This window comes from Gasterosteus aculeatus, chromosome 9 (assembly GCF_964276395.1).
Source record: "Gasterosteus aculeatus chromosome 9, fGasAcu3.hap1.1, whole genome shotgun sequence".
NCBI lineage: Eukaryota > Metazoa > Chordata > Actinopteri > Perciformes > Gasterosteidae > Gasterosteus > Gasterosteus aculeatus.
Window position 1 is genome coordinate 16,329,915 of NC_135696.1, and position 24,562 is coordinate 16,354,476.

The following is a 24,562-nucleotide window of genomic DNA, read 5'->3' on the forward strand; positions in this document are numbered from 1 at the left end:
GGGTGAATGGCGTGGCAGCTTGTTGAAAACCTTTTGTATGACGGCCTTCGTAGATATCCCTGGGAAACTTCCCCACTGGATCAATTATATTAGGCATTTTGTTGTTTATCAAAGCTTAAAAAAACGGTTTCAATTCATCATAACTCACAATCAGACATTCCTACATGTCCATCATGGTACAAAAAAGGAGAGCGACAAATCATACTTACAATTCTTTTATATTACAAAATAGCAATGCCATTATTTCTGCTGGATATAGTATACAATATTTTGATACTCCCCATTTATACGCACAATAGTACAGATAAAAGATCACAATCGTATACAATAGGCAAGAAACTGAGTTGTGTGCTGTATTTAACACCGTAGTCCCCATTTGTCAAAAGGTGAACAATAAAAACAGACTTCCTCAAGTCTCCTCATTCTGCGGTAGCTTAAACTGAAATATAGGAACATTTACACAAAAAGGAAGAAAACACATGGGACCAGAGAAGGAAATGAAATATACGATAGCTTTGATTAACTACCAGTTAACAGGAAATTGCGGACACATGAAATAATGTGCTACTCAACATTGCGTGTACAATACATTGAGTTGAGTGTGTGTGTGTGTGTGTGTGTGTGTGAGGGACAAGAGGACAACATAAAGTGTTGACATAAACAAGTAGAGCAGTTATTATCTTGTGTGTTGTGCGGTCCCATTAGGTCTGCTGATGCGCTGGCAAGAATCACAAACATCCTCCACAATGCAGACGATGCATAGCTGCACCTACACCTGATATTTAGACAGACGGCCTCGTCTAATGGATAATGAATAAAAATGTACATTCGTGAATGTGTCTCACTTGAGGCAGTATTTCATGGTAAAACTATATATTCTAATTTCTTACTTTAATGTGATTTAGAAAGTAGTGTTTCCGGTATAAAGCTGCTACAGACAAGAAGCTACGCTCTAACTAAATGCTTTAAACGCTCAACAAACAATCAAATATTTGCCCGTACATTCAATAATCCTTCAACAATCAACCCAAACAGAGGATTGTGGACATGTGTGTGTGTGTGTGTGTGTTACATAACAGAGTGCATGATGAAGTGCCTGACGGCAGCATATAATGGAAACCATGACAGGAAGAGAAAACCAGCCAGTTTCCACTGGCTCCGTCGACTTGGTCTGTGCTTCTTTAGTGTGCAAGTTGACAGGAATGTGAGACAAAACATAACAAATCAACTAGTAGATTCCACTGATCTGCTTCAATTTGACATTATTGGAAAAGTAATGAGGAGGGGGATCGGCAGGACAACGGCAAAAAAAGAAAAGTAGAAGAATGGATTCTACCAAAAAAAACGTTAAAAGACGATGAATGTGAAGTCAGTATCGCCACAGAAGTCGAAGTGCGAGCTACATTTGAAAATACACCTTTATTCCGTCGATTTGGCAACTTTCCCACACTAAGCTGGTGTTTTCCTGCAAATTCTCGAGACACCATGTTGCTGAGGTGCTTTATTACGGAGATATTATCGAGGTCTCGATGCATGTAGGTTTGCAAAATGAGCTGACTCAGAGGGGATTAATTACAAACTAAACCTCTCAATTGATCCAACAAAGACCGGTTTGTGTCCAGTATGTGCACCGTGTCAGGATCCCGCACCGACAACCAGCCTCGCCAGATGATCACAAGCGCAGTTTACTGTGATAATAAACAGCAGCAGTCTCAGTGGGGCAGCGGGTGACACTGCCTGTGGAAAGCTATGATTGTCAAATTCAAGGGCAGAAATATCTACCTTGTTTTTGGTGTTGGAATATTCAGTAGGTTATCGTTGAAGGTCTCGCAAAAACCGCTACATTTAAAAATTCTGTGATTTCAGCGTAACGTGTGCATACACATTTGGGCTCTTTGAATGTCACATGACCACATGGACCTTAAAGACCCGTGCTTCAAGTTTTCAAGGGAATAAAACAAAAATAAAGCTACAGTCTGACCTTAATGATACTGCTTAAATTGTGTCCAGCCACCGTTTTAGAAACATTTTTTTGTTCACCGGTAAACTCAGTATTAGGCCTTATTCAACCTGCAAGACTCTCAACATGGCAACGGCTGAGATTTTGGCTGGCAGCGAACAGTGCGAAGAACAGTGCTGACGGGGCCATCGGCGCTGGTGAGGACGGTGTAATCAGCTGTAACCACTGGATGGGCTTTTGAGTGGGGCGAACTCACATGCACAAAAAATACACATGCGACTGGACTGGAAATGTCAGCACAGGGCAGAGGACTTCGGCTCCCTTTCTTCTCAGCCAGACGTTACTCCACTATATCTTTACATATCAAATGAATGTTTGATGCATATTGTATCATTACGTTTTATAGAAACTGGGCCACACAATTGGGGGGAGGAGGGGGGAGGGTGTTTGGGCTGCTAGGTTGTAATGTTCATTTGCCCTTCTTCTGTGCGAGTCGCCTCCGCCAGGGGGTCAAAGACGTGGAGGATCTCTGGGGGGGTCCCCCGTTACTTTGTCATGCTTTTGTCCTCCTCCTCCTCCTCCTCTTTGTGTTTCATGCTTTTCGTCTCAACTTTCATTGGCTCAGGATTTGGCCCGGTCCAATTCTGGCTCCGTGGAAAGGTCCACTTCGGGCATGCCCACCACCACGCCCATGATGACAGAGGCGCCGTAGTCGCTGCCGGGTGGAGGCTGGTGCCCACCTGAGGTTGGAGAGAGGGAGGTGTCTCCTTAAAGAAGGTAGAATCATTTTGCATTTGCGTTAAACATTATCTTCCCGACATGTCAGTGATGAGTCAGGTATTTACAACAGGTTGGCTTCATCCCGTGCCAACCGCCTACCGGTGACATGGTCACTAGAGGCTCAATAGTGCTGCAACGTGTGACAAATACAATTTAATTAACATACTAACTAATCTCTTTGGGATCCCCTGCTTGTGGCGAGCTGCTCTACTGCTTGAAGTGCAGTTTACATGATGGTGTAACTAAAACTTACAAGGGCAGCAATTTACGATAAATTTCCCAATATCATGATTAACAGCCAAAGATACTTTTTATTGAACAAGAATAATCCAAGAACGAGAAAGAAAAGAAACACCTCTTCATATTTGAGAAGCTCAAATATCTCAGTGAATGTTTGGAAATTTTGCCAAACATGATTACATTTCAGATTTTCTTACTTACTCATTTACTGATCTTTAATGGTCTACTTACTAAATTAAGCAGGAAAAAACAACAACAACGATTCTACGACTTCATATTTAAATTTGTTTGACTCAACTCCTATTTAAGGTTTTAGTGTGTCACACAATTTAAGAACATGGTATTCAAAAGAAAACCGCAATCTTGTTTTTTGACCGTTTGCCATATTTATTCCCTTTCACACCAGTGGCTGAACAGCTTAAAACTCTAATAAATCATTACAAAAACATTCAAAACACAATGCTGAAATATTCTACATCCAACAGTTGAAAAGAGATTACAACTTTGTCCGTCCATCCTTGTCAGAAGTGAGTCTGGACATGTTTGTTCCAGGTGTGGAAGTGTTGTGTGTTGTCTAACGGCTGAGCAGAAGGACTCTCGTTACTTAAACACTTCTTCTTCGATTTACTGTTACACTCTGCACCTTCAGGCCTTGAAACACGACATTAACGTTTAACTATAAACCATACGCTCCCGGCAACTTGACTGCAGGAACAGCAGTAAAACCACAGGCAAGAGTAATTACATCAAAAACGTGCCTCAGAGGGCCTCACCGTCTCTACAGGATACGACGGCCCCCTCCAAAAAAATGTTTAACAGTAATAAATTAAAAAGAAATACGTCTCCTCATCCAGCCATAGAATAAGTGTTATATCTGAACCCCAAACATTTAAAATGTGGAAATGTCTTTGTATTTGGCCTCAGATGCGAAGCTCATGCTATAAGGTGCCAATAGCACACGTATGTTTAACAGTCTTTACAGTTTAAAGAAACAACTCATAGGCGTTTCCACAAGGTGCTCAAGTGTACAACCACCGTTTATATAAATATTCTAGTGTATGTGGGTCACGCTGTGGCTTTCTGGAAACAAAATGTTAGTCTTAATATCTCTTGTGTTGCTCAGAAGTATCTGGATCAGGAAACACTGGCCAGGTCCCTGCTGGCCTGATTAAGCTGTCAGAATAAACAACTCAACCCCTTAAATGTCAAGAGGGAAGGGGAGTAAAGCCAGAACCGGCACACTATTAAAAAAAGGCAGTTTTTTTTTTTTCACGGGATGGGGGACAAAAAGTCTTGTCAACTCCTACATATCCTGAAGTATTTTAAAGCACAGGACATCCCATAAATCAGGCAACAGTCAAAGCTGGAAGTGGTAAATAACGGAGACAGACATAATATATGATAACATTCTCTTAACCATAACTAAATACTGCCGTTTTTCATCTTTACACCTTTGCAACCAGTGTGTGTTGTTTGTACTCACAGCTGGCGAGGCTGTGGCTTTCTGCCGCCCGAGGTTCTGCGTCTTCGCCCGGATGGAGCTGCCGTGGGTCGGTCGCTCTGCCGGCAGGATCCAGAACCACGGAGCTTTCGTTAACCGTCACTTCACTCGCGCCGCTGATGGGGTTGTTGTAGTCGCCGCCGACGGGCGTCCCGTAGTCTGGAGGAACGTCATCTAGACAATCCGCGTTGAGCTGCAACGTGGCAAAGGTCTCGTCTTTAGAGGCGCTCTCATGCATCCTGTGAGTGGTTGTTTGTTTTACGTCGTGCACCACACAGAATATACAAAAAATAAAAGGGACTTACTGGGATTCCCAAGGCTTTGAGGATGTTCATTTTACACATGGGACACGTCCGGTGGTCTTGTAGCCACGGGTCTACGCAGTGCTTATGGAAGACGTGCCTGACCCAACAAGAGCGCATAATGACTTTGTCTACATTACAAAGAGACACCCAGTATTCAAAGTTTACAGCGAGTGAAACTAAGATCAAGCACGGAAACATTACCTGCACGGTAAAATCCTCACGACGTCGTTCGGCTTATAACCTTCAATGCAAACTGCACAGTTGTCAAAGTCTGACTCGGTCTCCTGGAAGACAGCAAGAAAGAAATGGAAAAGACAAATAGGACAGACAAATGCATTCTCTAATATAACTACATTAATAACTCCTGGCAGCTTTCACTACAAAATAAGTGTTTCGATGTAAAGACGACAAGAAAAGCAGAAGCGATTTAAAAGAGGATATCGAGATTTTCTAATTTAGGGATGTATCCATATAGCAAATAAAATAAGTACTGTAGGATTCAAATAATGTCCTAGACATTTATGGTCATGTACTTTTGAACTCCAAAGATGCTTTGAAGTGTACTGTTACCTTGTCTCCTTTCCTAATAGTGCGGACTTGCAGCTTGCTGATGGCCTTTTTGGCGGCATCTCCCAAACGTCTCTGTAGATAACAAACGGTCAGTGACTCAGCAGCATGCACGCATCTTGTCGGTCTGTTGATGTACAGTAAACACTGCCGATTGGTCTACATCAGCTCACACATCAGATCACATTTCTTAACATCACCTCGCTGTGGACATGTGAATTCTCTGATTAATGAATGAAAAAAAAGAAAATTACGGAAATGTTTGCCCTTGTTTTTTTAACAAAAAAGAAAATGATGGTTCATACATATTTAAAACATTAAAATGTATTATAGGAAGAATTAGAGGAACACGTGACGCCCGATTAAGAGAACTGACACGTAAGAATCAATGCACATTATCAGGCTTTAACAGTTAACTTCCTAAGCTGCCCTGAAATCACAACCAGAGCAGATTGCTTCAATTACAATACAACATTAATCAACAGAATGGTGAAAACGCCAACAATGGTTGTCAAGGCACCGGCTCCTATTATAACAAGCGCAACAGTAAATTATCACTACAGATGTCGCAGAAACGTCAGAGGCGGCGATTCATTCTGAGGAGAAGTCGGCCCCGCGGGGCCCACAGCGCTAAGTTAGTTGATGCTTATCCACGTCCCTGTTCGGCCAGCTGGCTGCTTCTGGCATTTCCTTTATACCGCACAAAGGAGAAACCAGATGGAAAAACGCTTGGGCCAGGTTACAAGAGCGAGAGCGCAGCCGTGCGGCAAAAAAAACAAAAACAACAACCGCGGACTCACAGAGTCATACTTTGATTAGACAGCGTGCACGCGGTCCTACCTGATTGCGGTCTCGCGCGTTGGCGTAGCGGAACCTCTGGATGTAGTAGAAGACGAGCCAGGCCAGGGAGATGATCATGAGGACGATGAAGGAGATGGAGACAAACACTACTGACGTTCTGCTCACATATTTCTGCAGGTTGCGGGTTCCTATGGAGATGTACAGTGTGACCATGATTTTCTGCTCCAGCAAGGCTGCAATCTCGCGGCCTTTATACTCCGGGATCATGATGGCCACAACGTCGCCTGTATCTGCACACACACATACACACACACACACACGAGACCTCAGCAGGGGAGATGTTCAGAAGATGAATCAGGTCCAATGCACTGAAGTCGTGTCCTCAGTGTTGGGCTTTGGGTTTTAACACCTGGAGAGAAGTTTTAACTAGAATAAAAATCTGTGCTGTGTCCTTCCAGGATTATCATAAAGAAAAACAAGCTTTCAATTGAGAAGCATGCATATAACTTGCAGTGTATAGATGACAAAGATGGCTTACGCTGTGTGACAAATATCGGCCGTCAAATACTGATTCCCCTCTCCAAACGTTCAGCATCAGGCAAGCTCTTTTTTTGTTTATTTGAGGTTATCTTTAATGGTGGAACAGCCCAGGGACAGAACTCAGGGTCTCTTCACAATAGGGACACACGAGCCTCTGCCGTACGTCGGCCGGTTGATGATTCCGGGAACAGTTACATCATATTCCTTCTGCTGCATGTTTACGACTGCGGCCTCATGGAGTCCCAGTGGCTCCCTGCGGCGCTTCGCTCCCTCCATCAGTCACCATGAACAGTGGCTTTGTTCAACCTGCAACCCCCAACAGAAGCTCTACTGCGCAGTCTGCCAGATAAATCCTCATGCACTGTAAAATAGATCAGCACAGAGCTATTTTAAAATGAGATGCTGGGGTAATTCGGACAAGATAAATATGACTTTTGATGTTTTCCAGAGGAGTTAAAGGCTTTGAATCCAATAGATTTTCAGTATAATGCAGCAATGCGTTATTGCTGTCATACTCACAAATCCCTTTATGTAACAGGTTTGTTGAAGATCTGCACAGCTGCTACATTTTATGTGGCCAGGGTCAAAAACACAGAGATGTTTTCACTTTTTCTACCCACAAATATATGCAAAAGCAGCATTGTTGCCAATTAAAGACATTTTTTTAAATCAATGATTTTTCTTTTCTGGGTACAAAGCACGTCTTTATAGCTAGAATCCACCAAATAAAAAGAAAAAAAGAAGAAAAAACTGATTCAGGGTGACACAGTCATCCAGCTGGCAGTATCCCAACTGTTAACACACACACACACACACACACACACACACACACACACACACACACACACACACACACACACACACACACACACACACACACACACACACACACACACACACACACACACACACACACAGGTTTATGTGTGCTGGCTGCTCCCTTAAAATGAGGCTAAACCCTAAAGCAAACTCTGCTACAAACAATGACGGAGAGAAACAAAACCTTGTGTTTGGACAGCAAACAGACGGGAACACGCTGCTCAACACCGATGTGTATTCGGGCTCAGCAGCCACGAGCTTCACTCAGGATTCCACTTCCCACCGACGTGAATATTTACACCGGGTAAACATGTTGGTGGAATACATTTCTCTTTTAATTATGAGATATGTCACCTCTCTCTTACATCAATTCTCGAGAACCTCTGACAACGTAAACACATGAACGTTCCTTATCTTGCAAAACCACAGAAAAACGCACGCCAGCCCTGCAGATTTATGCTTTTAGTTTGACCATATGTTGCAAAGCGCAAATCACCGTGATGGAACAACTGTCAGATGAAAAGAACACGTTATCTCTCTCGTCAACGGCCCAAAGACTCTGTAGACTTGGAAGCAAATCCCACGTGTACGCTCACTCCTCTGCTTCATTGCCAGCGGAAAAAGGGAGATGGAATAACATGTAAGATTTCCCTGAGCCTCGACTCGGATCTCCTTCTTCGTTTCACTGTGACGCAGCCAGAGCGGATAAAAATAGCTGCTTCGTGCAATGAGGCTGAACTTGCTGTTTTCAGACCCAGTCGGCCAAAATGTCACAGCAGAGAAGAATGAACGTAGTGAATGGGTTAATCCAGTGAACACCAGCCTGCTCAGGGCTCCCAGTTCAATATATTTGACAGAGGTCTGCTGCAGGGAGGGGAACACTGAGGCACAAATTACTAAAGAATGAACAGACGGGGGCTTTATTTACAACCGTGTACTAATCTAAACCTGAAGCGTTCTCTGCTGAGAGTTACTTGTAAGGGCGGATAACACTCTCATATCTGTAAATTGAACATGATGCTGGAAACAAGAGGGAACAGCAAGCCGGGCTCCGTCCAGCAGCTCTAAAAAGGTCATTAATCAACACAAAAATGTGTGAGAAAACAAAACCTGGTGGGGCAATAGCGTCCATGCCCATACATTTGTGCTAAGCAGTTACCAGGCAACCAGGGGACACTGCAGGAAGTTTTCCGCTCTAAAAGACAAGGAAGAGTCTGGGCACGTAGCGACCTGCATAGTGATCCGTACGCTTTTGTTTGAGTTGATTCCAGTCTGTATGCTAACTCACTATATCAAGGAAGTAAATAAATGCATTTCCCTTAATCGTAGAAAACTTTTGACAGGAAAAGTTTAAAGTATAAACTCTGCTCTCTTTCCAAACTACACTCACAGGTCGTGGCCTGGCTGTGTCATGCCTTCGACCCCGCTCAGCCTCGGTTGTGTGGGTTAAAATCAAGTTACGCCTTGGCACGTCTGGCTCTGGCAACCGTGGATTTTACAGCCCAGCTGTGTTGGCTGTTGACAGGAAAGTGCTTCATTCCTTCTTTGGCAGTCTCTCAAATTGAATCTACACTTCAGGACTCGTGCTTTGGTCCCGGTGCTCTGCGTTACCTTCTTCTTCTCTAAAAGCTCTGCTGTTCGCACCTCTCCCGGCCGCCGCTTCGGTCACTTAAAGTGTCTCAGTTTATATTTATGCCTTTTATAGCTTGAAGCATGGAAAGCCCGGTTTTCAATTTCATGTGAGAGGTTTTGCATTGAGGTTTTGCATTGAATTCAAATGACCTGCTTATCATAACAGGGGCCTTGGACTCGTTAATTCAAAAGGAGAACGAAGCCACACCTTTTCCAATGGAAACACACGTATACTTGCAATAGGATCCCCCCCCGCACCCCATCAGGGCTGGGGAGGCTTAAAGTAAAAAACATCCTACAACCCTTTTACGTCCGGTCCATTTGTTTGGACCAGGCCTTTGTTTTGATCTCAACTACACGCCTGTAAAGTTTTGTGGCTGCATCTTGGAGGGTCGTAAACAACTGGCCGAGTGCTTCAAACTGCCTTTGTGTTCCGTCTCCAGCATGACATTTTGCAACGACAAACACACACACACACACACCGGCCCTCAGGGGGAAAACAATACCAGCCACACGCTGTCAGGGCTCACACAGACGGCTCCTCTCACAGCTACTGCAGGTCTTAAAGTCAACTCTTAATGTCACTAATAATTTCATCCCGCTGATTAGTTTAAGTCGAGATCAAGAGTTCAACTCTACAAGTAAAATACACAAATTTTGCACGCTTGGAAGAGAACAATTGGATTCTAATCTGAGTACAGCTGACCTACATGATACAATTAAAGGCTTCGCGTCTTTGCATAACGGCCTGCCGGGTTTGCCAGTTTGAGAAGATAAACCACAAACAAATCAAACAAGTCCCTTCCGTGTTCTTCAATGCACAGATCATGACAAACATCTCCTCGTTTGGCTCTTTTTTGGAGAGAAAGAGAGAGATAATGTGTGAATAATAATTGTCTGTTTCTGTGCTGCTGTATTTGTGTTTGATTCATCTTTTTTATGCATCTTTTTGATTATATTACTCTAAGCCCTGTTTGGAGGCAGTACAGGCATAACCCTAACCCAACTAAACTCGATTTAGACATTTCAATGAAATCAGGTTTTGAGTGTTCAAGTTGATCAAAGTGGCACAACTAATATGTATATATATATATATAAATGGCATCGCAACAGACAGTTGTAAAATCCAGGAGGTTTATGGCAGGAGTGTCACTCAAATAATTATCACTCCATCTGCTTGTGCTCTTCCGTGTTCTTTTATATCGACATGAAACTAATTGGTTATTGAGCTGATTACTACGCTGCTGTTGGAGCGAGAACCGTTAATCGCATTAAAAACACTTAAGAAGAAGAACTCCCCGCTGCAGAGGTGCGCGCCTCTCGGGCCTCCGTCGTTTCCTACCTGGATGGGGCATCGTTATGGTGTCGTTCGCGCCGCCGGAGCCAACGTTGTAGATGACAACCGCAGAGGCGTTGTTGTGCGCCGCGTTACGGATCTTCTCCCGGTACGTGCAGTTCCCCGCGGCCACCAGCGCCACCCAGGCGGTGTTCAGAGGCGCCGGGGGGAACCGCACGCCCGGGTCGCACGCCTGCCTGTCCTGCAGGCCCGAGGGCACCAGCGCGAGACCCCGGGCTTCTTTCTTGGGCGACTGCTCGCCGTAGCGGCCGCACTCGGTCTTCTCCGTCTTGACCTCCGAGGTGACGGGGTCCAGGTAGGTGATGTTGACGAAGGCGGTGTACCACTCCTCCTTCTCCGCCACCGTGAAGTCCAGGCACAACAAGTGCACGAAACAAAACGACAACAGCCACGTCGAGAGAGCCAGACTGCGGCAAGCCCGGATGAGGGACGCGGCCATGGTTGCGGCTCGGTTCGGGAGTTAATGGTGCCGGGCGTGTGGAGGGGGGTCTCCTCGGAAGGCTCGCGCCACGTCGGTCTTTTTTTTTTTTTTTTACAGAAGGAGCCAAAAAACGTCAACTTCGCTAGTGAGCCGGAGCCCGACGCCAGCCATCACACAGGAGGTGTCCGTGCGGTAGTTTGTGGGCTTCGTGCGGAATCCACTACACGAACGACACGCTTGCACGAAAAGGCGACGCTGTGTGCGCGTGTGTGTTTGTGTGAGAGAGTTGTTGTTCACCGTCAGCTGTTTCCCGTCCTTGCTCAGGATTGGCCCACCGCTCAACCACACGTGACTTGGGCGTGGCCAAATCTGCCTCCAACGCCCGGTGGCATGTGAAGAAACTTAAACATGTCATAAATCAAGTAATCCACTTTTGCATAAACCTGGCAGCGGCACAGTGGCTAATTATTGATTGCCAGCGATTGTGTTATTATGTTATTAGTAGTGGCATTTTAAGTGTTTATGTTTTTGTAATTGATTTTTGTGTCATTCAATTTACTATTTCTTGTATACAATGTCTCACGTGTTTATCATTAAAAACATTCTTCATGAGACATTAGATACAGCATCTACGAAAACCTAAAAACGGACCATCCCTATATGGAAACACTTCTGACCATCAGTAGTTGGGATGAGCCTATAAAACATTAGTAATCTAATAATTCAGTGAAATTGTGTCTTTGAAATAACTATGAGCTTTTCAAAGGGCTTCACGCCTCACCGGGTGTATTTTCCAATTACTATTGACAGTAGTCATATTTAAGATAAATACATAAATCATTTCCAGAAAGTTTATTCTGCATATACGGCAAATGTGTTTATACGTCAATTTGATTGTAAGGAATGGGGACCATCGGTTAGATGTATTTAGCGGCAAAATGGGTTTTATATTAACGATGAAATAATGAAGTTTTCATTCGTATCATAGCATACATTCAGAGTTTCGTGCCTCTAGCTGTAACTGGTGTATTGCGTTTACCACACTGAGCACTCTACATATTTATAAGAAAAGGATTAAACCGTGATATCTTTATCTAGGAACCAAACACTCGGTAGCATGTTTCAGCACGGACATAGTTCAGAACCGGATCTACAAAAACTCGGCAGTGCCGATTGTTTCGGTAAAAATTGCAAATCACACTCTTACAATTTTATTGACATTTTGATTTAACATTCAGGATCGTTGAAGTAATTGCTATACGACCTAAATGTTTGAAACAACAAGCTATATTTAGAGGTAATGTATTTATTCATCAATGCGATTCTACGTGTCAGTTTTAATAACTGTATCTGCTCAACAGCTAGCCAACATTACTAACACGTTATAAACTATGGTAATTCGCTAATGTTCGGCCTCGTGGTGGGTTGAAGCTGTGAGCGATATATATTCCATTTGTGTGTATTGACAACAGAAGTCAAACAACACCCGTAAAGTAACTTGAAACACAGTCATTGCGCCCATATGAATCGTCGCTGTGCGTTAGCCGACTGAACGTGTCGCGCTTCCAGGTGTCCGACTGCTAAACCGGCCGCTAGCTGCGCGGCGACTCGCTCCCTCGAAGCAGACATGCCCAAAAAGAAAACCGGCGCCCGGAAAAAGGCGGAGAGCCGCAAAGAGCGAGAGAAGCAGACCAGAGCCAATCGCGATGTCATCGATGTGGCTAAACACCCGTGCAACTTTAACATGGTACGCAGCTCGCGCAGCTAACACGCATCATGGCCCCCACGTCATGTGTCTCATCCCAAGTGCTCACATACTCTCACTTTACCGTCTTGTCTTTTTGTAGGACTGTGACAAATGTCAGAGGTAAGTGACTGACGCTGCGCCGTATTACAATATTTCAGGTATAAGTGCCGCTGGTCAACCGGTTAACTTTTCATCCCTCCTCGTCGTGTCACCTGGTAGAAAGCAGAAGAATAGAGCGTTCTGCTACTTCTGCAACTCGGTGCAGAAGCTGCCTGTCTGCGCTCAGTGTGGTGAGTAATCCGCACAGTAAATTCCGTTTACTTCATCCAACAATTGTTTCACATGTTTATTCATGAGCAACAGTGGAGGTCGATTGCAGATTGAGATGAAGAATGCTGGTAGGATTATTTCCGACAATGAGAGAAAATGATGCTGTAAATGTAGAGGTCCACTGTGGTGAAGCAAAAGCATAAATAAGTGCTGCATCCTCAACCCTCAGCAAGGGGAAAGTGATGTGTTCATTTCAGTTCAGTGCAACCAGAAAGATACATAGCCTACTATGGTTTATTCACATGAGCGTTGAACAAAAGAAACATGAGAAATCATTGTAGGTCACCTGGGTTGGCAGCACGATCGAATATTGTACTTACTGGGTACTGTCACCCATAAAAAAAGAAAAATGGCAGACTGCAGCTATAATCACGACTAAATGATTCAGATGTCGGCTCAGAATAGTTTGTTACACTGTAATAAACTATGAAGTGCTTATTGCTTGTGTTGTCAGGCAAAACCAAGTGCATGAAGTCATCAGATTGTGTCATCAAACATCCTGGGATCCACGCCACTGGAATGGCCATGGTGGTACGTTACTGCACTGATATCAACAGGCAGCCTCTTTTATCTCTGACCTTTCCACACTACTAGCTCTTGGTAATATTCAAAATAATGTATTTGTATTTCATTAACATGTTGAATATTTCAATTTAGGTGTGTGTGCGATTGTGCATTCAGCAATTTCTTAAATCTGAACGAAATATTCCATAATAGAAACAATTCTATACAAAGAATAGAACTTTTACTAGTTGTCACATACAGTGTCTCAACTGTGCTCTTTAACTTTGCGTTAACGTTTTCCATTGTAACCTTCTTGTGAACCACAAGGGAGCAGTGTGTGACTTCTGTGAGGCCTGGGTTTGCCACGGCAGGAAGTGTGTGAGCACTCACTCCTGTGTGTGTCCTCTGACTGACGCGGACTGCATAGAGTGTAACCGCGCCGTTTGGGATCATGGTAGGACACCCCCCCACACCGTCCCACACACCCACACCCAACACCGCACACACCTCTTCCCTGTCACATGTCACCCCGGCGTTCAGCTAAACGCTTTAACTTCCTGAATAGGAGGCCGAATCTTCCGCTGTTCCTTTTGCCACAACTTCTTGTGTGAGGATGATCAATTCGAGCACCAAGCGAGCTGCCAGGTCCTGCAGGCGGAAACGTACAAGTGTGAGTCATGGGGTTTGGCTTTCGCAATGTCAATCATTATTATTTTGTGCAGCATGTGGAAAGTGGAGGGTAAGTTATTCCTTTCATGAAATAATAACTGGAGTGAACGTGATTCTTTACACTTCCCATCTTAGGTATTTCTTGTAATCGACTGGGACAACACTCCTGCCTGCGCTGTAAGGTGAGGGAACATTTCCTACTCCAGATGACAAAGTGGAGGGAGGTCATTGGTTTTAGATTTAATCTGCTCCTACGGCAGCAGCAAGGACTTTCTTTTTGTAAAACCACGCCCATCTTATCAGCTACCTCCCACAATGGTTTTCTTAAGAAGCCACATCAACAAATCTGATTAAAGGACATGTTCACAATGTCTATCTTAAAACAATCCATGCATGCCCATATTTAGATTCTAAACAGTTATTGTTGGGGGTAATCATTCCTCTTTCATACTGATTGGAGGTATCAGTTAGTATTTGGGATAATGAGCTTGTCTAGGAAGAACACCAAACAATTTATTTTTAATCCCATAAACCAGTTCCATAAACAGCAGGGTGGAAGCTCTAAAGTGGAAAGAGAAAGAATATGTTGCGGTAAATACATGCGTGGGGGATGACATTACTTGTCTAACAAGCCTGAACAGTCAATGGATTTCACGTATGTGCAACCAACATTCCCATGTACTGCTTTGAACGTCAATCCACCTGTGTCCTTTCAGGCCTGTTACTGTGACGACCATGCCAAGAGTAAAGTGTTCAAACAGGAAAAAGGCAAAGCCCCACCCTGCCCGAAGTGTGGACACGAGACTCAGGAGACCAAAGACCTCAGCATGTCGAGTGAGTCTCAAGTTATTTATACCACAAAAGGAAATGGCAGCAGCCTCGATTCCCCTCCTAATCAGGTTTTCATCTCCAGTAAAAGTTAAAAATAACCGGTTGCCTGTCCCCTCTGAGACTATGTGTGCTAAACAAATCATTATTTGGTTCCTGTTTTTCTACTCAACTTTTACGTTTCACTAATTCCTTTTACTTATTGTAATACGGACAAATTGACTACAGAATGTATGAGAGCAGCATCCGACCAAAAGGCACCAAAACGCTGCTTAATAACTTTTAAAACAGAATTAAAACCGAAGCCTAGCATTGTGACCCGAATGCCACGATGATACCAGAGAAGGACCGACTGAGTCCAACGTAATACTCACCGTTGATGAAATGCATCTAAACCGCAGCGCATCTGTAAAACACTTCCCCGATCTCTAAAGTCTCGGGGTGGCTTTTTATTGTTGCATCACCCTCCCGGATAAATGAAGCTGAGTTCATTTCCCCTCCGCGTTCTCTGCAGCTCGCACGCTGAAATTCGGCCGGCAGGCTGGTGCCGACGACGATGACGACGACGACGACGGGGCGTCAGGCTACGACGCCTACTGGAAGAACCTGGCGTCCGGAGGCGGCCAGCGGGACAACTACGACGACGAGGATGATGACGACGACGACGACGAGGATGATGAAGACGATGGCGAGGAGGAGGAGGAAGATGAGGATGAGGATGAAGAAGAGGACAAAGCTGCAGGCTCTGTGGCTGCTCTTAAACTGGACGGGGCCGCCTGAGCTGCGCAAGTCCCAAAAACCATCTTGAGCCTCGGCAGATGTTCACTCGGTCAGAAGTCAGTACGAGTCAGTCCCTATTGATAATAGTACAGTTACGTAATACGAGGAATATCCATGTTTTTTCTATAAGACCCCCTCAAACAGCAGCACAAGAACCGGATACAACAAAGATAATAAACAAGATCATGAATCTACATGATCCACAAATTCAAAATAAGTTTACGGGCGTTACGGGATTTTTTTTTTTTTTTTGTTACACACAGGGATCTGGATTGATGCATTTGGAGAACCGAAGGCTAGAATTAGCTTTAGGTAAAAATCATTCCTGAATGATTTGCAACCAAGAAAGTCCTCGATAGTGTAGCAATGCCAAAAATGTGTTACGATTCAATAACTATTCCCACTTTGTTTCGGAGGTATCGCGTTTGCCTCAGCAGGCGGCTCTAAAGACAACGACATGCACGAGCCTCAGTTGCACCGAAAATGTTGAACCTTTGGACATTATTTAAGAAAAGGTTAGTGGCACATAACAGAAGGCCATTGGCTACTTAGTTCTTACAGAAATGCACCTTGGGAGCCACATTTAACTCCTCCAGCTGAATTACTCATGTGTACATGGGATCACTTCTAAATTGCTGATCGTCCGTACTGTCACGGCTCTGGAATTAAAGCGGCACTTCCCATTTCGCAGCCCAATAATGCGTAAGAATAATAGTAATAATAATGATCTGTTCTTCCTGTTACTTGTGGTGTGCATCCTGAAAATGGCAGTCAATATGCGCGGCGGGTAAATTCAGCCCAGGTCTTTACTGTAATACGTGCTGTTCTGCCGAGCAAGTCACCTGCATTTGATGGTATCTGGATTCCTTATCAAAACATGTTTACTCCGATCTTGTGTCCTCCGCTGCGTCTGTGGTGACACGTTTGTGTTAGAAATGCTATTGAATAAAAACATATACAAACCCCAAACATCATTTGAGTGGTCATTTGTCAAATTTTTTGGTGCTGGCTAAACTGTTTATATGTGCAACAAGCTGCCCGTACGCGCACTGGTCGGGAGCATTAGGTGACGAATCGGAGGCGGAGTGAACTTCCAACAAGGACAGGGCGTGTGTGCGTGTAAGTCGGGTAACTGGATCCACATCTGGAACGCCATAACTCTCATCTCGCGCTTAACCCCCCTTCACTCCACCCTCCCCGCTGGACGTGGACCACTGGACTGCAATGCAGGGATGTAGTCTTGCCTCGTGGCTCCGCTGTGCAGATGACGGACTTCATGACGGTGTTCCCCGAGATCCTCGTTAAAGCCTCACAGCCGGGATACCTGCCCTCGGTGAGGCGACCGAACTGCGCGCGCAAGCGTGTGTGCGTTTATAGGGGGGGATTGGGAGACGTGTAACCAGGCCGGAGCCTAATTAGGGGTTGTTGATGTAATAGTGAGTTTTTATTTGTCCTTTTTAGAAGACAGAAAGCCGAGCAAAGTTCAAAAGCGCAGAAACGAATCCGTGCGTAATGATCGGAGGTGTGACCACTCGGTGTTCCACGTGCGTGCACCGGAGACATTTTAGGTGCCGTCGGCGAAACTGTCGAGATCGTGTTTATTTGGTTGAAACACGGCAGCAACAGTAGCTTTTTTTTGGGTCTTGGTTTCACTTTCAGTTTTCCTGGCGAGGCGCGAGCACCTCGCGCATTTATACTGTGTGCGCTCCAGTAGTACTCCGTTTCTAGTTAGTAATTAAAATAAAGTAATACCCGAATGTAGACTAGTATAAGCAGGCATAAGGAATTCATCATCCTTACGTGAAAAATGTTGACATACTTATCAGGCAGAATTGATCTTATTGTGAAAACCTGCATTAGTTAAATAAAAAATAAATAAGTTGTTTTGAATTGGTCTTATCTTTGCACGTTTGATCACAACTGTACCTGCATATCCAAGTTGCTAATTGCTGCTACTCTTCTGAAAACCGATTCCTTCAAGCTTGACGTTTGTCTTAATGTGTTTTTTTCCAGAAAGGTTTCCAGTTGCGGTCGACCTGCCACCTGTTCCAAGAGAGTCACAAACCTCAGGTCTGGCTTTGTTTCTTAGTTCTGAGGTAGGCATACAATGCGTGACCAAATGCTTACTAACACAGGCCATATGATCAGTAAAGAAGACGAAAAAGCACACTGGCCAACACAAGTGAAGTCAAATAATAACAATAAAGGATAGTTTGTAAATGTGCATGAAATCATTTTTTTCAGTGACCAGATATTGCGCATCCATTTATAAATGCAGAACAAACTCAAATCAACAAAAAGACACCACATTATCTTGGGTAATATACTGCAATTTGTGTCTTTTCATTCTCTTAAAGCCTCTTGAGTACATCTACGTGTGCTGCTCCCGGGGCTGCCAAATTAGCACATCTGCAGAGTTGCTTGGGAACAGAATATCTGAAAAAAGCCATTGAGGTGAGAGAAGGTATCAAATACAGTTACATTTAATTCATGTTTGTGCCACTTGTGCTAAAAGTGTTTGTTTTATACCAGATGTAGAACGCTTATTTTTTTTCCTCTGTTGAATGGATTTCCTGTTCCTTATCCTTATCTACTGATCTCCTCATAATATTTCTAAACATTCAAAAGCTTGTTTGATTATAAAATCCATGTTTTATTTCCTCCCTGTTTTAGAAATCAGATGCTATGCTATATGCTCCGTCAGCTAATGAGGTGAAAGTAAGTAGCAGAAGGAGACCATGAACTGACATTGTCTCTGTTGCCTGGTTGGGGGGGGGGGGGGGGGTCACCAGAGGTGTCAAGTAACGAAGTACAAATACTTCGTTACTGTACTTAAGTAGAAATTTTGGGTATCTATACTTTACTGGAGTATTTATTTTTCAGACGACTTTTTTACTTCTACGCAAATATCTGTACTTTCTACTCCTTACATTTTAAAAACAGCCTCGTTACTTCTGCCTTGTCGTAGTTCAAAAACACAAACACAAAAAACTCGATAAGTGGCGCTACGCGGACAGAGTGCATTTGATTGTGGTTGGATGAGAAGTATAAACATTTAGCATCCAGACACCGGGTGGGAAAAGTGGTCGGTGGAAAGTTGGTATTTAGCGACATGGAGCCTCCTCCTCTTCCTCCTCCTCTTCCTCACACTCTTCCTTCAGTGTTTCCCATCATTATAAACAGGGGTGCGACCCCCCCCCCCCCCCATGAACCTGGGGGAGACACTGCAGTCTACCTCATCAATGCGAACAACGTGTGTGTGACTCGTGTCACTGGAAAATGGGTTGTGGTTTTATCTGTTTAAGTCAGATACACGTGTTGTTTTGTCGTGTCTCTGAGTATCTCCATGTTTCCACCGTCCCAACGACAGGTCACATGATCTGCAGGCACCTTTGGATCACATTGTAACGGACTGACGTGTTGTGTGAGCGAGGTTACACATTAAGAGTTTGTCCTTAATGGGATTTCTTACATTACTTTTACTTGTATACTTTAAGTAGTTTTGAAACCAGTACTTTTATACTTTTACTTGCTTACAAGCTTGAGTTGGTACTTCAACTTCTACAGGAGTCTTTTTAAACCATAGTATCTGTACTTCTACTTGAGTAATAAATGTGAATACTTTTGACACATCTGGCGGTCACAGACCTTTACCATTAAATGGTAAATTAATTACCATTGCCTCGGGTGACAGAGTCCGTCATTGCAGCGACCTTTGTCACGGTTTATTGAGTCACTATGTGAAAATATGTATCAACCCATTGTTGAATAAAAAGGCCCCAACAAATGCTCCATTCACTCATATTTGAGTGACGTCTGTCGACTACTACAAGGCCCGTTTTTTAAACATATGAGTAGAGCTCTAATTCTAGGCCCCTAACTCAGATGAACATGGAAAACATAATACCCGCTAAATGTTGGGATTATACGGCTGTAGCTCCTTAATCGGGTTTGCAAATGAATTATTTGGGAGCATTTTTCGGGCTTTAAGTCAGTGAGAATAAATGGGCTAAGCAGCATATGGCGAGGAAGTACCACTATGTGTGCAGACGCGTTGTTAGTTTCACGCTTTTAAGGGAATTTGTTAATAGAATGTTGCAAACTCCGGTAACACGCTGATGCCATAGATAACAAACACATGTTTACTGTTTAATTGTGTAGCAAAATGATTGTCCAGCCAGGAAAGTAGTGGCACTACTAAAAATGTATAAACTTAAAGCAGAATTCACGTTATATGTGGAAGTTTCTACCTCAGCGGTGTTAATATCAGCTACAAAAAACACATCTGACTTCTTGTTTGTTTGTTTCTTTCACCCCAAGGAAAACTGTAAAATGATGTCGCTCAAATGTTACATTTTGGAGTTGAGGATGGTCATCGTCGAAGAAGTAGGATCCGAAAATCCGAAAACACACTGTGTCATGGACTTTAACGAACGACTGCCTGACCTTGACAACGGGGCTTCGGCGTATCCTGTAAGTCCATTTTAACATAAGTCGCCGTCACACTCGCATAACAATTGGAGCTGCACGCTGTTCCTCTCTGCAAACAAAGCTTTTCGTGACTCACACATTAGTCATTTTACATGAGATTAGCATTTATTTATATTTTCTCCATGCATTATTATTTATATTTAAACATATGTTTTCTGTGTCTTTTGAATTTTAGGTTGACTGTCCACCATGTGAAGCCTACTCACTTAAGAATATTACAGTATTCATGGAAAGACTCAATAGCCTTTTGCAAGAATTGAACAGCATGCAAACATAATGTGATTCAACTACAGTATAAGCTACACATTTGTATTTGTAAAAAATTGTAAAGAATTGTGTCGGTTTATGTTTTGTAAATATCGCACCGTAACCTTGAAAACATGTGACAAAGTATATCGTCCTGTATTCTAAAATATGAGTTTAAATGAATGATATAACTGCATCTTAAGCCATTGATTGTTTATAACTTTGTACATGAAGTCACTGTGCATTTTGCCTTGTACAGGTCTGAAAGAATTCCCAGGAAACAGCGCATAGTAGCACCATTTATTGTATGTATAACTACTATCGAGCTCACTGCTAAACACTACTTAATGTGAAACCTATTATACAGTATATTCCTAATGAACTCCTGTGTCCTCACAATAGTTTCTCCCTCTCTCATTTCTTTTAGCCTTTTATCTTAACCTCAAGTTAACTGTGCTTTACTTTTAGTAAGTTTTGTTTGTGGGAATTCAAACTGAAAACAGCTGTTCATGAAATCCATGTTAGCTTCACTCTGTTCATTCCTGAGGCATTGGTCACATTGCCCGAGTTGGTGTTTGTTTTCCAGGACTGCGGTCTGTTGATGCATTACCATTAACGACTAGTTTGGCGGAGTAGGGAGCGCTCTCCATTGGTCTCCATTGGCTGTCCGCTCGGAAATAGAGAAATGACACAAGGTTCTAAACATCGTATTTAAATCCAGGACCGGGAGCCGGTGTTTGAGCCGGCAATGCGTTGATATATTAAGCAAACGGCCTGTAATCTATGAAGCAGGATCACGTCTCAGATTGGTCAGCTGTTGGGGAAACTTCAGCTTGGATGGGAAGTTGTCCATCTAGACATTCTAGAAGGCCACAGACAAGACAGAAGAGTATTCTTGGCCGCAGGACAGAGAAGTGGTTTTGGACCTGGTTTACCGTTAAAACACAAAGGTAATGCTGTAAATCGAAGCAAACCAGGGATGCTGTTGAAGGAGTAAACCTGTGTATAAGACTACAGGCGTTAGGTAACTGATGCTCAAAATGTAAATATTTGGTGGATTGTTCAGATCAGTATTTGGCCCAGACAAAGATGATATAATATTCTCATCTATTGGTGTGTTACTTGAATATATTTTGCCAGTTGGGAATGTTTTTAATGCAACACACGCCTCAGATCATAATACTGTGTACACTTCAGTAGTTTAATCCAATTAAATGCACATTAGCGATATAAAATGTGCATAACATCACAATTTCAGACATCCACATAAAGCCATTCTTTAATTTAGTTTCAACACAATAGCGAAATTGTAAATGTCCGATGTTTAACACTGCAAACATGCATTACAGTCCAAGGTATCAACCATTTAAGTATAAAATAATTTTAGAATACAAAAATAAATAATTGAATATAATCTGCATTCAGAAACGCTGGTTAAATATACAAATTGTGTCCTGTACCTTGAAGTATAAAATTATTCTGGAAAAAGCTGGAGGAAGGAGGAAGATTTAACATAGGCTTCAGTCAAAAGCAAAATAGCAAGTATTTAGGCATGAATACGAAACTGCAGAACTCTTTTACTACGTAAAACTTCAAAACAGAACGTCCAAACGTGGAACATTAGTCATTGTGGAGAGCAGTATTTATACCACAAAAATCACTGTTGCATGTACGTTTTGCATGTAACGATCTCTCTTCTGACTTTAAGCAGTTTAACCAGCAATTGTATGGATGAAGAAAAGTGCGTTCAAGTTACAAATAACACATATTTGGCAAATTCCCCCTTGGATCAACACATCCAACCAAACACAAATCAGGAAAATACAAAATCCAGCTCAGTTATTTTGGGTTACAAACGATCACCACCATTTATAATGAATCAACATTGTGTGGTGTCTTAGTTCCTCAAGAGTCGACTTTACCGTAGGTCCCCTCTGGCGGTCGGTAGCACTTTGGAAAGGCCATCAGCTGCAATATGTTGAAGGCATACTTCCTGCATTTAATATTCTTTTGAACGTTCTCAATCCGACATCCTTCTCTGGTGATCAAAAAACGAAAAAGGCGAAGGGAATGAGGGGAAGAAAGGAAATGAAAACAACATGAGAAAACATGAATGAGTTGAAATGATAATGATGGACACAAAATATGACTTAAATTTGTCCCTAAACAAAAGGACGTACCAAAATACTAATGTGTTTTATTGAATTGAGTATTTGTTGGAATAGTTGAATAAAACAATGAATAAAAAAAAAAAAGAATTCATGCATGACGCATTTGAATGGTAACTACTATAATACATGTGTAATCTTTCACGGGTGTGTAGTTGGTGAAGTAAAAGAAGGTGCATAATAAAACAGTTTACAGTTGTCTAGTGTCTCGTTCCATTGTGTGTCACGGTGACGTCAGTGTGGATCAATCATAGAAATGATAATAATCATATCTGTGACCAGATCTCCAGACCCCTCTCATAACTTCCGAACATCTCTTTTGTGTGCGCTGGTTCACGAGTCACAACATTGAGCTCGACTGTCCTCAAGGTTTGTTCATTCTTGACCTCGAGGAACCGCAGATGGGAAGATTTCACATCGAGCCATCGAGTTCAGTTGATCTCGAGGAGCTCAAATAATGACGTGGTATAGCGTGAAGAAACGTGAAAAGGAAGTTTGCTTTTGCTGCTTCTGGGTACTCTTCATTTCATTGTACATCTAACGCGGCACTTAAATGCTGTACTTGGATTTTAGGTTAACGTTCATGCTTTTGACGGTGTTTTGGGGCGCATGGCGTAGAGACGGTGTGCCAGTCGCAAACACGCCGGAATGATGAAACGCCCAATGAGCCGGTTGTGGCGCAAGCTGCTCGTTCATCATTGACTGTGGTTTGGCTGGTCCTGCCACTGTAAATACCTGCGTCATCCCTAAGCCAAATCATTCCGAACCATTCCGAATCCAAAAACCAGTTGCGGGCGGTTTTGTGAATGAAAGAGTTCCTTTGTGATCTCTCTTTTTAGGTTTTTTATTTTCTTCACGGTCAGAGACAGATCGCCCGAAAGCATACAGCCTTACTAAATCCCTCCTGATAAAAAGCAGACCATGGGTGAGAAAGTCAACCAGGTCCACCACGCGTAAAAGGAGAACCTTCAAACACAGAAAAAGCAGCGAGTAGGGATGGCATTGTCAGCAATTTATTGATATTTTGCAAGCAGAAAAACGAGACTTAAAATGAGCCACACAACCAGTAAGTGCGAGCTAACGAGGAGCAGGGCGATGGGGTAAAAGTGTCGCGACGCAGGTTTGTTGTCCGTCGGGCCGCCAGCCTCGGGGTCCTCCCACTGCCCAACGTCTCCCTGCGTCAGCCGACTGCGCCACAATGGAGCGAGAACCAACAGATCAAGGGATGGGGGGGGGGGGGGGGGGGGGGTTAGTACAGTCGCGCTGCCGTCCCAAGGGGGACTTCTAGCACAGGAATGATCACTTGATGCCAGGCTGTTACCAGAAGACCCACTTGGACAAAAGAGCCACAGACAGGCAGGCGGCGATGAGCGGAGCCGGCGATGCCACAGACTCACAACGTGCGCTGTGTGTGTGTGTGTGTTTTATTGTTGATGAGTGTGTCTTCAATGTTTACGAGGTAAAGAAACAGACATGGTTCTTCTAAATAAATTACCGGCAAATACATGGAACAGGAGGTAGAAAACGCGGCCTCTGATTGCTTCATCTTCAACTTCGGCCGTGTGTTTTCATTGCATCTGGTCGAGCCGATTTGTTTGTTTACTGTATGTCGCTTCATTAGCTCTCTGGAGCGTTACAAAAAACATAATGACCAAAGAGTGAAACTGCTCCCCTCTGAGATCTTATTTGTTGGATCTTTAACTCTTGTGGATAATGGAACTAGGGACAAGCAGACAAGCACATGCCTGCAGGTAGAGACATAATACATCAAGCCCAATACCAACCAGCCACATACCTGAAAGCTACATGAACAAACCAAAAGGTTGTGTAACAACATCAGATTGCCATCACGTGCAGTAAAACATAAAAAGTTTCT

General features: G+C 43.4%; 4 protein-coding genes across 18 annotated transcripts in view; 2 read left to right on the forward strand and 2 right to left on the reverse strand.

Moving 5' to 3' along the window:
• Nucleotides 1–199: 199 nt before the first annotated feature.
• On the reverse strand, nucleotides 200–11,528 carry rnf150a (ring finger protein 150a). Of its 2 annotated transcripts, none has more exons than XM_040185640.2 (7): nucleotides 10,488–11,528; nucleotides 6,194–6,342; nucleotides 5,357–5,428; nucleotides 4,988–5,070; nucleotides 4,787–4,883; nucleotides 4,464–4,674; nucleotides 200–2,700 (listed from the first exon to the last, which is right to left on the reverse strand). In XM_040185640.2, exons 1-7 carry the CDS (start codon nucleotides 10,939–10,941, stop codon nucleotides 2,582–2,584), a joined length of 1,185 nt encoding a protein of 394 aa, XP_040041574.2. In that variant the 5' UTR covers nucleotides 10,942–11,528; the 3' UTR covers nucleotides 200–2,581. The 2 variants fall into 2 exon arrangements, with proteins under 2 accessions (XP_040041574.2, XP_040041573.2); XM_040185639.2 differs by having other exon boundaries at nucleotides 6,194–6,444.
• Nucleotides 11,529–11,706: 178 nt separating this feature from the next.
• On the forward strand, nucleotides 11,707–16,750 carry znf330 (zinc finger protein 330). Of its 2 annotated transcripts, none has more exons than XM_040185641.2 (10): nucleotides 11,707–12,104; nucleotides 12,493–12,670; nucleotides 12,771–12,790; nucleotides 12,890–12,960; nucleotides 13,455–13,531; nucleotides 13,832–13,958; nucleotides 14,070–14,174; nucleotides 14,309–14,355; nucleotides 14,890–15,007; nucleotides 15,516–16,750. In XM_040185641.2, the coding sequence occupies exons 2-10, from the start codon at nucleotides 12,551–12,553 to the stop codon at nucleotides 15,779–15,781; spliced, it is 951 nt and encodes a 316-aa protein (XP_040041575.1). In that variant the 5' UTR covers nucleotides 11,707–12,104; nucleotides 12,493–12,550; the 3' UTR covers nucleotides 15,782–16,750. The 2 variants fall into 2 exon arrangements, with proteins under 2 accessions (XP_040041575.1, XP_040041576.1); XM_040185642.2 differs by having other exon boundaries at nucleotides 12,043–12,220.
• A 107-nt stretch (nucleotides 16,751–16,857) lies between these two features.
• il15 (interleukin 15) lies at nucleotides 16,858–20,896 on the forward strand. Of its 2 annotated transcripts, none has more exons than XM_040185400.2 (6): nucleotides 16,858–17,114; nucleotides 17,795–17,877; nucleotides 18,139–18,235; nucleotides 18,455–18,499; nucleotides 20,102–20,254; nucleotides 20,448–20,896. In XM_040185400.2, the coding sequence occupies exons 1-6, from the start codon at nucleotides 17,046–17,048 to the stop codon at nucleotides 20,547–20,549; spliced, it is 549 nt and encodes a 182-aa protein (XP_040041334.1). In that variant the 5' UTR covers nucleotides 16,858–17,045; the 3' UTR covers nucleotides 20,550–20,896.
• An 802-nt stretch (nucleotides 20,897–21,698) lies between these two features.
• The window catches only part of inpp4b (inositol polyphosphate-4-phosphatase type II B), a 90,272-nt gene continuing 87,408 nt past the window's right edge, over nucleotides 21,699–24,562 (reverse strand). For 7 of the 12 annotated variants that reach the window (XM_040185633.2, XM_040185635.2, XM_040185636.2 and 4 more), the window contains one exon: nucleotides 23,684–23,874. In XM_040185633.2, coding sequence (XP_040041567.2) covers nucleotides 23,700–23,874 — 175 coding nt within the window. In that variant the 3' untranslated portion in view covers nucleotides 23,684–23,699. Of the gene's footprint in view, nucleotides 22,557–23,683; nucleotides 23,875–24,562 lie in introns of those variants that run through there. The other 5 variants (XM_040185634.2, XM_078109105.1, XM_078109106.1 and 2 more) reach the window with 1 other exon arrangement.

Coding starts and splice junctions, on each gene's coding strand:
- il15 (XM_040185400.2), top strand. CDS start 17,046: ATGACGGACTTCATGACGGTGTTCCCCGAGATCCTCGTTAAAGCCTCA. Junction 18,236..18,454: donor ATCTGAAAAAAGCCATTGAG/GTGAGAGAAGGT, acceptor TCCCTGTTTTAG/AAATCAGATGCTATGCTATA. Junction 20,255..20,447: donor ACGGGGCTTCGGCGTATCCT/GTAAGTCCATTT, acceptor TTTGAATTTTAG/GTTGACTGTCCACCATGTGA.
- znf330 (XM_040185641.2), top strand. CDS start 12,551: ATGCCCAAAAAGAAAACCGGCGCCCGGAAAAAGGCGGAGAGCCGCAAA. Junction 12,961..13,454: donor GCCTGTCTGCGCTCAGTGTG/GTGAGTAATCCG, acceptor TTGTGTTGTCAG/GCAAAACCAAGTGCATGAAG. Junction 15,008..15,515: donor CAAAGACCTCAGCATGTCGA/GTGAGTCTCAAG, acceptor CGTTCTCTGCAG/CTCGCACGCTGAAATTCGGC.
- rnf150a (XM_040185639.2), bottom strand. CDS start 10,941: ATGGCCGCGTCCCTCATCCGGGCTTGCCGCAGTCTGGCTCTCTCGACG. Junction 5,071..5,356: donor CTATTAGGAAAGGAGACAAG/GTAACAGTACAC, acceptor GCTGTCTTCCAG/GAGACCGAGTCAGACTTTGA. Junction 2,701..4,463: donor AAGCCACAGCCTCGCCAGCT/GTGAGTACAAAC, acceptor CTCCAACCTCAG/GTGGGCACCAGCCTCCACCC.